Genomic DNA, 18,282 nt, shown 5'->3' on the forward strand with positions numbered 1-18,282 from the left:
GGACTGGAAGGGACCTTCTGGTTTGTTATCTGTGACAGCAATCATTAGAAAATGTTTAGAGACAGGATAAATAAAGAATGCAAATGTTTTTCAGAGCTCTGAGGGAACCAATAGGCCTTAATAGCCCTGAGCAATTTCACTGGGTATGCGCACCCAGGAGCCCTGTTTAGGCTCACACTTGGGCTTAATCTTGCCTGAGCTGTGTTGCAGGAATAATGGCCTCTGGCCCTCTTGCCTGTTGTTCCAGACTGGACCCTTGAATGGGTCCTGGACCTGATTCATTGCCTGTTCTGTCTGGGTCTGCTGATGGATGTGGCTACCGAGTTCTGCTTGGGTGCTGTGGGGCTGGACTCTGCTGGTGAGGGCACAGCCTGTGCTGCGGTCATGCTTGGCTCTTGGCTCCTTCTCCCTTGTGGAGCATTCCCACGGTTCCTGCTGCTCCCTGCCAATGTTGTAGCAGTGACTCCACTACCTTTCAGCATTTCTCCTTTGTAGGCTTCCTGAACTGGAGGACTAGATTCACATCACAGTGAATGTGTCATCAATAGTGTGTTAATGACCTTCCCTGACCCTGTTCTTTTAAGGTAGTTATATACAAAACACCTTAGACCCCTGGAACTATTGGAAAGGTATGAATTTTTTTAAGTGATAAAAGAAAAACCATCTACTAAACATACATAAAGAAATCAGTACTAATATCAAACTTCTAGGAGGTATTACTTGTTACATTGATGTGCTTTCCAATATGGCAAAGCTGATAACAAAAAAACTGTCTGATAAAAAAAATTGAAGAAGTATGAAGGAAAATATGTGTGTATATATAGTCTTAAATATAGGTGGTTGGGTAGACAAATGCATCTAATGACACGAATATCAGTTTCCAGAGATTGTGTCTTAATTGTTCAATTTATATCAATCTCACCAAATATGCACTCAATGCTGCTCAGTGCATGTTCTCTATCAGATGATCCATGAACAGCATTAGACAAAATATCTTGTGCAAACTGAGCTCGAATCGATTCAGGAGAGGTCTCTTTTGCCACTTCTGGATCAGTTGGACCCATCAGTTGTCTCCAGTCTTCCACAGCATTTTCCTTTGTTAAGACCATTATCACCGATGGGCCCCTGTAAAATCAATAATACAAGGAAGCTCTTACACTATTCTGAGAGGCAGACTTAGCTTTGACTTCAGAGGTGTTGTGAAGGGTTATGATGAGCATTACACTATCTGAATTTTGTTAAACTGTTTAAATTTTAAAATTGGTTTCTGAGTGTTTTGTTTAAGAAAATATCCTGTATTTGAAAGCCAAAAAGATTATAATGATCAGGTATTTGAATTTGGACATTTTGTCCTAAGAAGATTCTCACTCAATAATTTCTGAAGCAAGACAATACATACTGTTTTATCAACAGATATGCTAGCAATATTATGAGAACATATTTGTCCTACATGAGAAGTACAAGGATTCCATTAGAAATTATTTATTTTTTTGAGAAAAAAAATCCAAAATAATAGTCACTGTCCATAAGTTTAGAAAGAATTTCAAAACTTCCTTCAAAGGAAGTACACTCGGTGCTAGAAGCTAATAAACTTGCCAGAAAGAGTGCCAGAGTAAAATCCTTATCCCGCTTTGGGTGTAGCATGTTTTGTTGGTACTGTAAATTCAACGTTTGACATATATATTTATGTACCTCAGTATCGTATAAAAAGACACTTACTCAGTCATACAAGTCACTAACTGGTTAAAAAAGGGTTTTCCTTCATGGTCCTTATAAAACTGTGTAGCCATTTCACGTGTTAAAGCTTCTTCCTTAATCTTTGATATGACAAATCCAGCATCTTTAACTTTTTGCATAATGTCATCTAGGAGAATAGCAAGCAAACTTATTCTTGATTGACATAGTTTAGATGCAAAAAAACACCCAAAGTTGCAGAAATTACTGGATTTTTTTTTTTTTTTAATCACCAATACCTATTAAAATTCTATTTACAATATCAAACAATCATGGACAACATGACAAACACTTTAACAGTCCTCTAAAATATACAGAATCCATTGTCATTGCACGAATCCATCTCTACGTAGGTGAAAAATCCAGACTGTCATAAACTATACCAGTAGCATTCACTGTTGTTTCTCACATTGGACAGAACGTGGACTGTAGTTGTAATGCTCTATCACACACCAGCTGGCCTGCTAAAATCAGTCTGGATTGTTACAAGAGGGGAAGAAAGACTCACAAAAGCCAATGATGATTTAGCTTTAGAAAGAATACTGAAATTTCTTAGGAAAGAAGAGAAGAATGCCAAGAAAAGGCTCTGGATATAGGGTTTTAAAAAAAGGGGCAGCAAAAATCTTTAAGGTAAGATATTAAGTTGTACATAGTGTTCTCTCTACTTTGACCTTTCCTCCTCATTCCCTTTGTCTAAATGTCAAGTTAAACCAAGGATGGAAATTAATCTAAATGAGCAATGACCCCATGTGAGTCAGTAGAAATAACTGTCTGAAATAAGTAACATGAATTTGGAAAGCCTCCTTTGACTTAGATGGATGCTGGGCAGCTAGTTTGCACAAGTACCTGGCTTTCAAACAGTTTAATTTAGCTAAGAACTATCTTATTTTCATTCACCACCATTCTTGTGAAGAAAGAGCTATCGGCAGCTTAAACAAAAGAAAAGTCACATTTGAGACCTCAATATGAATTACGCAAGATTTGTGAAAGTATTTCTCTGCATGGAAATAACATTTCAGAGAATAAAAAGAATGCACCTGACATTATTTACTGCAGTGTACATTGCTAATATTTTGTGGAGATTACATCATTAGACATAGCCCATACTTTCTAGATCCCTTACCTTTATGCTTCTTAGCAGCATCAGGTTTGATTAATGCCAAAGTGTGCTCCCGAGGGAAGAAGAACTGTAATTCCTTCTCAGCATCATCGGGTGTAGAACTACCATGCAGCTGACCAATAGGTATGTTGTCAACAGCATACTTTGCACGCAAACTAAGAGTCATTAAAAGGGTGAAGTTACTTAAAGGAATAGCCATTTGGAGATTTAACGATGACTAGCCTTAACACAGTGAATATAAAATAATGTTGATCTGGTAACTTAAGTGCATGATGATCTCTCTGTAGGAGTAGAAAGCTTTCACTGTCTATGAAAAGAACAATCAACTTTTTAATTAACCACCCGAAATATGGACCCTCCCAACTTTCCTCTTGTTATATTTCCAAGACAATACCAGTTCTTTCTTAATGGAATAGCACTTTTGTCAACAACAAGATGATACCACAGCAGTTTCTTAGAACAATACAATAAGCAGGTAAGACTAAGATGTCCATTTATAAAATGTGTAGGAGAAACTTAGTCACAAATAAAATATTCTAATGATGCAAAGTTTTTATTAAGCTAAGAAAATAAACACCTATTCTAAAAAATAATGCTGATTTCAAGGGAAAAAAAAAATAAAAATGAGATATTACCAATATTTTTTCTTTGACTCGAGCGATCTCCTCTAACTTCAATACCCTTTTTTAAACTCAGATTTTCATTATGTTTAGTTGCCATAATTTCTTAAAAAATCCTATGCTTTCTATGTGTAATACAACACTTCCAAGGAAAGCTTGCAAAAACTGCAGAAATATTCATCAGTTTCCAGATGATGGCACTGTAGTTACACAAATTAGAATGAGGTATTCATTGAGATGAGGAATGCAAAATTGGAATCTGTGGATGAAGGTTTATTACTGTATTACCTGTTTGGATTTTCCTTCTTAGCCTCTTCAACAACCTTTGGGCCTAACAAATCTCTCCAGTGTGCTACAGCATTTTCTCGTGCTAGGGCAAGTACAAGAGTTGGACCACTGTAAAATGGGAAATCTGGCATTAAAAGAAGATATTAAACTCTGTAATTGGTAAAAGTAATTTAGTTATATATAGTCCAGGCTAGGAAAACAAGCCCTGGTACTGGAGGATCTTAAAAGTGGTCTCTGTTTAAACAGCTACAGTCTGATAAAACCTTATGGGCTTAAAAATGATGTTAAATTCAAAGTTACTGAATGTTAACACAACAGCAAGAATGTTGTAGAATTGGGCTATGTCTTCATTATTAGATATAAAAACGCTGATCAGCTCCTAAGTTTTTGTCCCAGTCATATCCCAACTTCATACGAAGGCAAACAGCATTTGCTTTTCCTCCCCAAGGAATCCAGAATGAAGATTCCAGAGCTCTCCTACAGACAATCTAAATGCAGCTTTCCAGAGCAGAGCTCAGCTCATTTCACCCAAATCAGTAGAAATGGCTTCTGACTTTGACATCATGCATACAGAGATATGGAGTAGCTAGTAATTTTTTTAAAAATAATTTATTTATCTGCTACACTTGTGAATTATCTCATTATCTGCAATTTTCTGATCCTGTTTTGAGTTTTACTAAACTCTCAGAAACATAGGTATCTTGTGAAAATTTCAGCCTTATTTATAGATCCACAGTGCCATTTTTCATTCAATGTACCTGGTCATTTGCTCTAGAAGGACTGGGAAGTAGTCTTGATTTTCATGCTCTTTGTAAAATTCACGTGTTTGTTCTTCAGTTAGGATTATTTCTTTCTGCATTGCTATTTTGAAGCCATCATCCTTTATTCTTTGCATGATAGAATCTGTTTAATATATTGAAATAAATTGCCATCCATTCATTGATTTGAACACTTGTGAAGAAATGACATGGGGTTTTCAATCATAATATTAATTTTTTACAGGTGAATCACTTTTCTAACTGAGGAACAGAAAAATAATTTAAAGCAACTGCTAGAGGGCTTCAGTAGATGTCTGGATGCTCACAAAGCTGATGCTCACCTTCTTAAGGCTTTCTCACTTCCGAAATCTTAGCAGGAATTCCTGACTGAGAAATATGATGTGTGTTACTATCACCAAAAGAAGATTTAAGGATTTTGAATAGGTGGATATTAATTTAACTAAGGCTTACAAGACCACATGTGTAAGTAAGCGGTATGTGGCACAAGTCAAAATGACTGTATAATTACCTACACACGGAGTGCAGAACCGCTGCTCTAAGGAACATAGTAGATAACAATCAAGAAATACACAGGGAGAGGTCAAAATTATAGTCTTTCATATCTCTGTGTATAGGTGTTTCAAGTATAGCGATTCTCAAGTTAGAAATAAAAATGCTATCTAGAATCTAGGAAGAAATGTAAATATATGGCTGAGAAGAAAAGTAAACTTGTTTGGATGGAACTTCATACTAAAGGGGTAGATTTTTTGACTGAATCTGTAAAAACATTTTTTGTATAGATCTGCCCTTGTGCAGCATTGCCTTATGCAGCATAGAACATTCTGGGTCAGATCCTTTTCACCTTGCCATTCATCTACCTTGGACCTGCCATTCAAGAATAATATCAGCTACGTTATTATGGTGACAATTATAACCCCCTATACTATACTTTGAAAATGCTATACAGTCTGTGAGATCTTCTAGCAACATTCCATCAAAATATACAATCTAAATACATTCTTGAAAAATCAACCAAAGAAACAAAATAGCATTGATGTTTACTTTTTTAATATATCAAAAACGTTAACCAAGTAACTTTTTTCCCGACAAAGACTACTATCAATTTAATGATGGGGAGACAATGTGACCTATGAACACTTCATTAATAGAGTTAGAATTTTAAAAATTCAAAATAGGAGATATTTTATATACACTAGATAGAAAATGTAGTTATTAATACTTACACCGTCTTTCCTTTAAAAGAGAGGGTCTAATTAAGGCCAAAGTCTTTTCAACTTTTTGGTCTGTCTTCTGTATACCAAAATTTGGGAAAAAGAAGGCAAGTTGTCTGCTGGCATCTTCTACACTGTCTTGCATGTCACACAGATTAAATATACTCTCAGTTTCCACAGTTTCTTCCAAACTAACGAGACACAAATACAGTATTTAAATCACTGCATGCATTGTGTTAACAGTTGACTTCTTGAAGATGTATTTTCTTAAAGTTTAGGTAAACATAAGGATAGAATGCCAAACTAAGCTTTGGTAAATTCAGATTCATGACTAAAGCAATGTTTCTGAGAAGAGAATTATTAATCTTCTCAAAAAGTGCCCTGTCATGTGATATAAAAGGAAATCTCAGTCATGCAGCCTTTCTAATTCCCCTCTAGCTTATTCAAAACAGTCTCTCTGTTTCACTAGACAGAATTACTACTGACAAGTGTACAGTGTATAATGAATGATCAATAAAAGGACTGTGCTTAGTTCATGTACGGCATGATCGTAAAAACAATAGCACTACAGAATTGCCTTTAGCAGAGATACTGCTCATTGTTATTTGCCTGTATTTCTAAGGTTTATTTAGCTATGTAAATACAGTCATTCTTCACAACTTACAGAAAATGCAACATTCTCCACTTGTACTAGATTAATACAGGAAGGGATGCAGCAGGCATCAACAAAATTATCAATTATTATGACAAGTTCTTTTCTGGAACAAAGTATTTAAATTCTGTTACTTTAAGTAAATCTCTTGTCTAAATATAAAACTTGATCTAACAATTGAATTTTTGTGAACACTATTGTCTGATGCTGTGTGAGCTATCATCATCTTTAAAATTCTTTACAAATACTTGGCATAGGAGAAAAACAGACATTTCAAGATGGTTGTGAACAGTTAATCCTTACAATATTCTTAGGCCTCTTGGGGGGTGGAGGAAAGGGGGAGGGGTAAACAAACCCCAAACTCCTCCCACTTCTTTTCTGGCTTTTACAGAGTGGTCCCAGGGAGCACAGCGTGCTTCAGGTGTCCCCTAGTCTCCTTTGGGCCTCATCACAGCTTCCCTGCATAGATAGGTGTAAACATGGGCAACCCTCAGTGGGCAATGCTGGCAGGCACTTCGTCAGGGTGAACTAGTGTGAAGTGGAAATACATGGACTACATCAGCTTTGAAGTGTAGCACTGTTCCCATTGGTCTGACAACCCATTCAAGGCTAGTTCAGAAGCGACAAGATATTGGTGCTCTTTGCTTCTCATCCTTACCTAGGAAGCATGGAGTTTCTATGTTCCCACAGGAACAGTGATTGCATCTCTAGTGGTGGTCCTGTGAAGGACCAGGTGAAAAACTCTGCCTGCTTCCTGGAACCTGTGCACACAGGCACATGAGCATCTGTAGGAATGTGCCTTGGTTTATGGTGTGCTCTGAATACTGTAACTGAGTCACACGTATGCATTTTCACTGGTAGTTACCTCTCTGGCTGCTCAGCCTCAGGCTCATCAGGCACACTCTCACTCGATTCACGTAGTTCTTTCCAGTGAGGAATAGCATCTGTTGCTTCTCTTTTAATGATTACCAAAACGTGGCATGGTCCACTCATCATGAATTGAACAAAATCATCAAAATCACTCTAAAAAACATAATTTTCCCCCTATGAATTACAGGAAATCTGAGTTTATAATCAGAAATGAGACGACCATCCTTTCCAAAGTAACTCATAATTCCTGTTGTAAAATGGCATTTACATGCATTACTCAAAACACTGACAAATTGATTGAGGAGTTTTTTGATCAATCATTTGAGACAACATTACAAAAAGTCTAAAACGAAATTAATTGAGATAAAGGAAGTGATAGAAATACATTAAGCAAGTACCACATGTTTTTCCAGGTTAAAATGCAAGTAATAAGAGTGAAGAGAATGGTCTAGAAACTCAATGTGATCAAACACTATGCTTGCAGTAGCACATATAGTGTGACATGACAAACTGCACTACAATTCCATGCATAATTTTTGAAATTAAACCCTATATAGCTGGCTGTAAATATAGATCACTGACATATCTGCAAGACATTTGTAGGCTTTTCCTTCATTATCTACATTCTTTTCACTCCTTCAGTTTCAACCTTCATTTTCATCAGAAAGTAACTTTTGAAGCTGTTGTGAGTTTTTAACCTTTTCTTCCTTATGTCACCTTTTCCTTCAGTATTGTCAATTTCCTCAAATATCTGCTCTGCTTTTAAATATTTGACTAAATCTTTTCTTTACCAGTCACTCTCATCTGATTGCATATGATACATTTTTCCTTTAGTAATACAAGGATGAAATATTCACATTTATGCTTTCAATTCATTGCTTTTCTCTTTCAATTATCTTCATATCTATGCATACTCTTAACCCATTTCACAAGATGAACAAACTCAGAAGAGAATGAAGGCAAGTACAAAAACATTTACTACAATGCATAAAGGGAATATTTATACCATTGTAGCTTCAAAAGCACACTTACATCAGAAGAAATAGATGTGGCTATTAGATTTGGCTGTCCTGGATCACCCAGATTCATCATTAAAAAGAAAGAAATTTTGGTTCCAGTTAGATCTGAAGGTTTATTGACTTGAATCTCCATTCTGTTGTCATATGCAGTCTTTGGGCTTTCAGCAAGATTGATGAGTATTAAATCAGGAATAATTTTGCTCACTGAGCACAAAGGAATATGTATTTTATATTGTCACTTTACCATAATTATTTTTCAGCGTAGCATTACACTTAGAGAATGGCGAATAATTCCTCAATATGTATAGGGCCCTCTGGACTTCTGATAGTTTGTAGTAGTTTTGTTATTCTCCCTGTCCTAATGTTTTCTAGGAAGTGCTGTGGTGTAGTAGTGCTGCCATATATCAAACACTGCATGTTTCTTCTCTGTCTTTGTTCCTCTCATATCTCCCTCTACACCTAACTAATCTCAAATTTGGCTGCTGTTCCCATGAAGATGACATTTTTATCTCTATTTCTAAACTGTCTCCTTACAAGCTCTCCCTATTACTTCCTTTCTAAACCATAGTGCAGCCATCTGGTGATTACTATCAGATTTCTTTTTGCCCTCTGGCTTCAGTGGGAACCATCTTGTCTAACTCTTATTCATTTAGAGTGTGACAGGAACACTTTCCTAGCTTCTTCTTTTGATTATGCCAGCCCTTTCATTGATCCCTTCCACTGGTCCCTGTAATAATATTAAGCAAACTAGTAATCTGCATATAATTCCAGCCTCAGTGTATTTTATGCACCTCTGAAATAGGAGAAGGTATAAATATTTGTTAATCAGCTTAATTTTTGTGATTCATATCCTTCTATCATACTATCAGCTATCATACTAACAAAGCACTTGACAATATCCAGGTACTAGTTTGCCACACCACTGCCATTTAGTGGTGACCAGCATAATTTAATTGTTTTCTTGAACTTCCTGTCTGTCACAAAATCACAGAATCCTCTAGGCTGGAAAAGACCTTGAAGATCATCCAGTCCAACCATTACCCTCACACTGACCGTTCTCAACTCCACCAGATCCCTCAGCGCTGGGTCAACCAGACTCTTAAACCCCTCCAGGGATGGGGACTCCACCCCTGCCCTGGGCAGCCCATTCCAACACCCAACAACCCCTTCTGCAAAGAAATGCTTCCTAATATCCAGTCTAAACCTTCCCTGGCTCAACTTGAGGCCACTCCTTCTTGTTCTTAGTTCTTTGTTGTCCCCTAATATAGGATAGGGCCAGAAAAATAAACTTCAATGGAGATGCTTTCTCTTTCAGCCTGTGCACCTGTTTATTCCCAGTACTACCCTGTGATAAAACTGAAGAGAAGAAAAAGTGCAACATATCCTATCACTTATTTTCTGGCTGGCAGATATGTGTTAAATAGATACATACTGTCACGTTAAGTGACACTGGATATTTGGTTTATGCTACATTTTAGCACCTAACAGCCTATGTTTAGGGCCATGACGAAGGGTCATACATATTCTGATAACAGCAAGAACTACAAGATCTTTTGGGATTTAATTCGAGTTCAGTTTAATTAAGCTAGAATGTTAGAGTGCTACCAAGTCATATTTGTATGAGTCAGTAAGAAAAAGAGAGATAACATCTCCTTTTTTCTATGCAGTATATTTACATTAATTCTGGTTTTTAACATACTAAAAATTTACAAGACTAAGATCTGTAAATACATATAGCTACAATTATAAGTTTTACCTCTTCCTTTTGTTTAGGTTTTTAGCTTGGTTTTACCTGTTCTTTTTTCTGGGCATAGAACTGTCTGATTTGCTCTTCAGTTAGCATTTTCTCCTCTGCTGCCTCAATGACAAATCCTGCATCTCTAATCTGCAATTAGTAAGATACGACCCAGTGGCATTTGAAAATGGATATGTATAAGATCATATGTTATTGTAAATCTAAAGATTGGTTGATTTTAAAAGCTATCTTAAATTTAAAATTATCTGAAGTATTTCAAATATAACTGCTATGTTATATTTTTCAAAGCGCTTCACTAAATTCAGGTTTACAATGCCCACTAAGTTAACGTTTGTGAAAAATATAGTGCAGTTCAATGTATGTATTCATTCAGTAGTTAATAATATTTTTGATTTAACATTGAATAAACTCAATTTATCCATTGTGATTAACATGCAACCACTTCTAAAAATGTTATTATAAACTATGCTATAATCATAGTAGTCATATAAATGCGTACTTATCAACAATTGTTGGATTAGGCTAAACTACTTGGCTTTAGAAACAGCAAAAAAAACGAAATAAAATCTATTTTATCATTATCTATTTTAAGTTATGTTACTACACTAAATTCAGGTAAGTGTAAGTAATGCACACTTACTTGAGCTATATCAAAATAGTCCTCTGGTATGAGGTCTATACCGTATATGGATATTTAAAAAAGAAAGGAGCTACTCAGCCACAATACTGATCATAGGCCAATATTAATCTGCTTACCAGCACTGTGCTCTTTAAACCCCCTATGATACTGCTTCCAGACTTCCTCGCCAAGGTTGAGTGTGGAAACAGTATGAGTACACACCTCCTAAAGCAGTGCAAAGGCAGAGCTGACTAGCAGCTGCTCAGCTACAGCTAAATTGCTTTCAAGCAATGCCTGCTTTTTTTGACTTTACTGAGCTTCCTTCTTTTCTGGCCAAGGTAGAGTAATTGCAGAAACAACTTATACAATGCTCTGATTTTCTTTCCAGAAAGGTTACTGGCCTTGTCATAGCAATTTTTTAAGATTAGCATAGTTTTATCTTGATCAATAGTGTTATGAGGCAATTTTTGCAACAGAAACAGTGAGAAATTCCTGTAATTGAAATGAGCATTATTAGAGTATCCTATTCTGGAAGGCAAAAGAATTTTTCTTTCACTGAGTGATGGCTTAAACAAATACTAACCCCTTGGATGCACTCTTGCGTACTTGCTGAAATCACATTCTTTACTGCAGGAACAAATATTGCACTACTGACAAATATTGGTGTACAATTACTGGTGCACATGAATTAGCCTCACCATCTACACATGTATATTGTCATATGTGCTTGTACACACACCTTCTTTCACAAGGAACTCTTAAAATGATTTATGCGTGCCTACAATTCTTTAAGATGCTGTGCAAAGTATTAACTTCACCACTGCAATCTCCAGTTTTCATTTCTATTTCAATATGAGGAAAATAAGACACTTTCCTGTTTGGAGATTTCATGTGTCTCGATTGATACATCATGAATCAATGTCATAACTTATCTACTGGCATAAAATATTAAAGCAATAATCAATAAATATCAATCTGACCACCAAATTATTTCAGATCAAAATTATCATGCTTGTATCATCCTTATCAGTGAAGCATTAAGAGATCTTGTTCTAAAGCCTGGACATAAATTAAGATCTACTTAATCTTACATCTTGCTACAATGCTCTTAACTAAATAGGATGAATGAATCTTTTCAAATTGTGTCTACCTTTTGTTTAATTTCTTCTACGCGTCCCTCTAAGACATCATCAGGTTTTATAATTCCAATAGAATATCTGACTACTGGAAAAGGGAAAAAATCATCTGTCAATGAATATGTCTATCAAAATAAATACACAACTCAATTTTCCATTACTTACAAGTGGGTTTCTCTAAATAATTCTCCATTTTAATATTGAGATGGCCAAACAGTTGTTCCAAAAAATAAGTGACTCCAGCACTTAAAGTATGTCTTGGGGTGCAGGACCATCCTTAGCCATCCCTAGAATCTACATTTCTGGTGAACCACTGCTATTTTGGGTACTCTGTTGGAAAAATAGTACACATGCAGCTAGGTGTGGTGGGAAAACTGCAGTTTAAGATAGATACTTTATCTAAGGAGCTCTGTATGTACAAGACTAGAAATGTGAAAGGAATTAATATTATAAGGAAAATTCACTAAGTGAAAGTCTGTATGAATATTGGAGATTTCCAGTAAGATATACATTTCTTGTCATAGCAGATGTTTGTTTCCTTAGTATTGGGGGTGCTGAAGTAATTTGCAATAAATAACTGTTGAAGTAACACACGCTTGCTAACACAATCTGATGTTTAAAACAAGCGCTGTTCCTGTTGTAGACACACTGTTACAACACCCATAGCATACAGATCCCTGCAAAATGATAGTGGTCAGAAGAGTATATGAACTACATCATCTTTGCAGAATCTGAGGTTTACAGTTAAGCATTATAATGTCATTCAAGCAGATCCCAAACACTGTAGAAGAGCTTAATGGTAGCTCTAATGGAAACGCCAGACTACTACTTGTTTCCAACACTGGAAAACACTCACAGTCACCTGCATGTGGTAGTGAAAATATTACAAAAAACATTAGTGTGTTACAGCTTCTGAGGGATCATCTAACCTGAAGCTGAACCCCAGCTGAAAACTCTGTTGCCTGATTTTGTCACATATTTAGGTTCTGTGGATTAGTGTAAAGTCTGCATATAATTGCTAAAAGATTTGTAATACTGTACTGCTAGGTCTCAGAGAGGTCTCAGAGAAAAAATATAGGCTCAAACAGAGGTCAGGAGTATGTCACTTGAACAACACAATGAAGAAGGCATGAAGAGGAAGGAGAAGGGACATGATTTGATCTGTGACTGTGATCTAATGCCTTCTCACAGGGGAAAAAAAAAAAAAAAAGCAAGATCAAGAAGGAGAGGATGGAGGAGGTTATTCTTCCTCGGCATTACTGAATGGCATTCTGTGCATATACGAAGCAGTAGAAACCTTCAGTAGCTACAGATAACGGTAAGAAAAGACGTAGGTCCCAGCTCATGACAAGCCTAAGATAAATCATAGACATGAGACTCACAAACACGATGATGCTTATTTTTCAGTCTTTTTGGAACCTTGGTGAATTTATGCTCTGTGTAGGTCTGTTCTTTAGCTCTTAAATCTAATCTACTGAAAGAGCACATTAAAAATAATGTGAGATACAAGGTATGAAATTCTTCACAGATTAACTCTTCCAATCCTCTCAGGTTGCCCTCATCTTGGTATTCTGGTAGAACATCCAAGGGTTAACAAACACCATCTCAACGAAGGTGCCTACCTAACACAGAGACTGTGTGGCAGTGACTTTCAGGTACTAGTTTTACACAGGAAAATTCCCTGGCAAATAGCATTGCTACTCTCTATGTGCTAGGAACCTGAAGTCTGAAGGTTCCCAAAGGAGAGGTGAAAATAGTAATAAAGATAGCCTGTTATCTTAATTCCTTACAGAAGAAAGCTTCTCCTCATTTTGATATCATCAGTCATAGACATTTGTTCTTTTTCTTTCTGCTAACATTTCTAAAATTGATCAAATATATTTACCCTCAGGTACAGTCTCTTCTACAGTCTCTTCTGATGATTTCTTTTCTAGGAAAACAAGTTCATCTACCTATGGTAATTGCAAATAGAGTAAAGTCCATCAGCAGTGTGAAGCTAAAGTCACCAAACACAGCTGTCCAATCTTTACAACACTTGTATCTTAATGTAAGAACATATTTGTAACCCTAGAAAACTAACAATTCTAAGAAAGACCTTGAGTTAGCCTGATTTTCCTTAACTGAGCTACAGTTTGTTAAATGTTTCCTTTTACTGTGTTTTTTGATCTCCATTTTCACTCAAAACAAGCAATGGACCACGACTGTTTCCCATGTCTTTGTTTCATATGATGTACTGTTAGTAAGTTATATATATAAAAGTTATCCGGTCCTGAAAAACAAAGATTACTAAAACCTTTATGTGCTAGTGACATATTTGTCCATCTCTCAATTTCTTGCATTAATAGGCTAATCTGTAAATTTCTTGAATCTTTATAAAGTACCATTTATTAGAAATTTCTAAAAAAACCCAAACCCTGACATATGTCACTTTACTGTTAAGAAAAAAATACAAGAAAAAATTAAACATTACCTAAACCACTATCACAGACATTGAGAGAAACCATATAAGTGTAATAAAAATACTCATTTATACTTAAGTATCTGTTTTGTGAGTACCTCTGTGCGTCCCTTCTTTCCAGCTGCAATTTCCCTCTCTTCCTGTACTAGCTCTGTTATTTTCTTACTTATAAGAGGACCATTTACACCTCTTACTATTGCAATAATTTTGCTATTCTGTAAAAGAGAAAATAACACTCTCAGTGAGTTCTTGTCACTTAGTTTACACGTTTACTTCAGTTTTGGAACATGTTATATCTTGCTATTTTTATCTCGCTATTTTTTCCTTCAACAGGACCACTTGCTGTGCCCACTGAGGTGAATACCAAAGCTACTGCTGCTTCTACTAGCTCAGAATGAACCTTTCTTGCTTTTACTTCCTCCCTTCCTTCTCTACCTGATTTTCCATGTTTATTTCTAGGCTCACCATTAATACTACAGTCAGAAGTAAATGCAAATATGGAATTCACTAGCTCTTAATTTCTATAGCATGGAGTTTTTAATCTTTTTTTTGCATTATGTTTCAGTGTGTACTCTACTACATTTAGGAACACCGTAGCAAAGCCAGATACTAATGATCAAAGGTACTGCTAACTTCATTTGGCAGCACTCAGATTCAAACCTGAAAGTTTCCTGAAAGTATTGTTCTTGGCCCTTAGTGGTGGGAATTCAAATCCTATCACCCTCAAGTCAAAACACCCGCCACCTCCCGTGTGAGCAGTGTTCTACAGTGGAGCACTAGGAGAACGGTCTTTCTGTGTCCATCAGTGAGAGATAATAAATGTATGATTGATTGTTACAGTTGCTCAGGTGTGAAAAATGAAATTTTAATTCTTTATCTTAAAAACCTTAAAGTGGCAGGAAATGTAAACTCTTATTCCCTGAGGGAAAGTGTGCATAAAATAACCATTTCCGTAGCCACATGTAGGCACTTTATGTGAATCAACCTGGGAAAATTTACATGGATTTCTCACTAACCAGCAAAACTGTGGTTACCACAAATCTGTGACTGTACATGCAGCAGCTACAGCAAAAATGTGCTTGAGAACCACAGATTTACACACTGGAAACAGCCTCAAGTAGACAACATCTGATGATATAATCCTACGTACTGTAAAATCTAAAGATGTGATTTTACATTTCTTTTTAATCGACCACAAAATTAGGACAAAAGTAGGCAGCACATTAAAAGAAACTGATGTGATATACTTACAACACAAAAAAGAAATACAGGTTCACATTTATTCCTAAATGGTTGCAGAGTTGGAATGCTGTCAGCCTCTGCCTGAAGTCAGATGAAAAACACTATTTACTTGCATGTGTATACATATACATATATATAAACATTTTTGCCTGCAAGAAAACTGCAGTCTTACATACTTTGGTGTTAAACACTCAAACTGCAGTCAGATATAATTAGAATTCCTTACGGCACTTGCTGGTGATGAAGAAAGAACTGGTTTGGTAACATGGGATTAGCATCGCTTTATATTAGAAGAGTTTATCACAGAAAAACACCTTATTCTAATACTGTTTCCCATGTAGGTTTTAATAACACACATAAATGAGGAAGCAGCCTGTGCAATCTTGATGGAAGAGATTATGCACTGTATCACGTTCTTTGTGATGTGGTCAACTGTATGAAAGCACTCGAGATTACCTCTGAACAGAACTGCCTGCTTTTTTGTGTATAAACAATACATATATTTTCTACAAAAATGCTTTGATCTGGCAATTGAAAGTTTCCAGTAACATGGAAAAGGATGAACTTGGTCAACATATGGGAGTAACTGAATCTGTGAAAGAAATTATCTACTTTGAATATGATATATACCTCCTATTTTATACTACTAGTTTAGAGGAATAGTTTTACTTCTATAGTTTTATGATAATTTATTTTTCAATTCCCTCTTTTTGTTCTATTAAAATGGAAATCCAAGGGGATATTTGAAAAAGGTGTAACAATATTTTTCAGGGACATAAGTATTTTAAATGTGATAATCCATAATGTAGAGACTTAAAACTAAAAATCATATAGTTTGGCTTTTGAATGTTTCTGCAATCGCATCAAGTAAAACAAAAGTTCTGGGATATCAGCTGCCATTCTGTTATAGGTGCTTTCATTTTTATCACCATTTCCAATCTACTTCTAAACAAAGTCTTATGAGGAGATATGCAGAAGAAGAGGCAACCAGGCCAAAATTATGATGATTTGGTTGTCAGGACAGTAAAATGAAAGCTCTGTATGTGCAGACAGACAGAAAGATATATTTTAAATAAAATATAAATAAAGTTCCATACAGAATTTACATCCTTACCACTGCAAAATGCAACACATCGTCTTCACCAAACTCATTCTTCAGTTTTCTGAATAAGTTCACCACAGCTTTGCAAGGACCACACCAAGCTTGATACACATCTATTACTGAAATGTAATAGTTTGGAATTACAAACAGTTGACTTGTGGAACTTACAGAATGAGACATATTTATGAGTGCGTTGGAACAGTACTGGGAAGGCGTTCATATGCATCTTTCAGTCCTAGTCAATGAATACATTGTGAATACATGAATGTATTCAGTGGACACATCACAATTTCTTCTTTTATTTTAGTGACTTCTGACATCAACAACATACTTCACAATACAATTGAGATGATTAATCCAAACAGTTGCATTTCTTTCATATTCCTTTTCCTTTTAATTGTTCTTTTTCTTTTCCCCCTGTTGCTTTTCATTCTTATGCAGATCTTTATTCTACGGGATTTTTACCTCCCTGCGCCCATGCAGATAATCTATTTCCCATTACTACTCCTCTGTAGATATAATCCCAGTACAGGTTTGTTCCTCCTACCCAAATACAATTCCAGGGAGACCTAGGACACATTGTTATTGGACTGAATGAACTGAAAACTGAGGATAATAGACATCACAGAACATCCACTCCTAAGAATGCTGACCATTTAACTGTTAAGGACAATTGTACAGTATTAATTGAGTCTGCATAAGATTTTAGGGAAAAACTTCCACAGAAGTGTCCAGACCCCTACCATACAGTATAACATATTGGAAAGGTACTTTCTAAAAATTGGTGTATAATAGTGGATAGAATAATGGGTAACATGATTTCTGACAAGTGTTTGTCATAGAAGATAGTGTATATTCATAAACACAATATATAAATTTATAAATATTTTAATACAACCTTTCTTTAAATGATAATAGGGCACTAGTCTGCTAGATTTATAACAAGTGTCTATTAAAGATGATATAAATATGAAAAAGTGTACATGTCTTCATGAGAGATTAAACAGAAAATAGTGACAGTACCTACTACACCTTTTGTCAGCAACATTTCATCCCACTGGTTTTGATTAGTTATTACGGCCTGAAATAAAATGAATTGACATTTTAATACCTTAAAAAAGCAGAAAAAAATCTATTAATCTCTAGAATTGATCAAGTAATTAGGATTTATACCTGGAGCTGTATTTCTTTCTTCTTGCTTTCCATTTCCCTGTGATTATAGGAAACATATCAATATACAAAGTACATTTAAGAGGGTTTTAAATGAACACGTGACATGCAGAACTGGTTTATATGGTTTTCAACAGAGCACTGCTGCTGATTCCTTTCAACATTAACTTGACGGAAGCCCCTACAACTATGACAGTTAACACCTCACATCAGAATTCTGTGGAGCAATATACAACTTATTTGCAAAACCCACATAGCACAGGAAACAGAATACAAGTTTTAGTTTCTTTATCTGTTTTTAGTTTCTTAATCTCTTAGGGCCTTCAAAAATTTTTAGTCTCAACAATTTTTCAAGCTTATAATACTCTGTTCAGAATGGCCAAAGGGACCTCAGATGGGATGACAGCTGCTGTAACAGTGGACCATTTCAAAAAAATATTGCTCAAAGAGCTTCAACTCTACTGACATCAAATCAAGTTCCCTAGCTTCTGGGATGCATGAAAAAC

General features: G+C 35.8%; 1 protein-coding gene across 1 annotated transcript; it reads right to left on the bottom strand.

Moving 5' to 3' along the window:
- Nucleotides 1–902: 902 nt before the first annotated feature.
- Nucleotides 903–17,812, bottom strand: NME8 (NME/NM23 family member 8). Its single transcript, XM_074898152.1, has 15 exons — nucleotides 17,780–17,812; nucleotides 17,630–17,687; nucleotides 16,619–16,725; nucleotides 15,514–15,585; nucleotides 14,361–14,477; nucleotides 13,690–13,756; nucleotides 11,819–11,913; nucleotides 10,086–10,178; nucleotides 7,270–7,427; nucleotides 5,765–5,943; nucleotides 4,521–4,665; nucleotides 3,763–3,870; nucleotides 2,858–3,009; nucleotides 1,720–1,864; nucleotides 903–1,125 (listed from the first exon to the last, which is right to left on the bottom strand). The coding sequence occupies exons 1-15, from the start codon at nucleotides 17,810–17,812 to the stop codon at nucleotides 903–905; spliced, it is 1,752 nt and encodes a 583-aa protein (XP_074754253.1).
- Nucleotides 17,813–18,282: the final 470 nt, after the last annotated feature.

Source organism: Athene noctua, chromosome 2 (genome assembly GCF_965140245.1).
Source record: "Athene noctua chromosome 2, bAthNoc1.hap1.1, whole genome shotgun sequence".
Classification (NCBI taxonomy): Eukaryota; Metazoa; Chordata; class Aves; order Strigiformes; family Strigidae; genus Athene; species Athene noctua.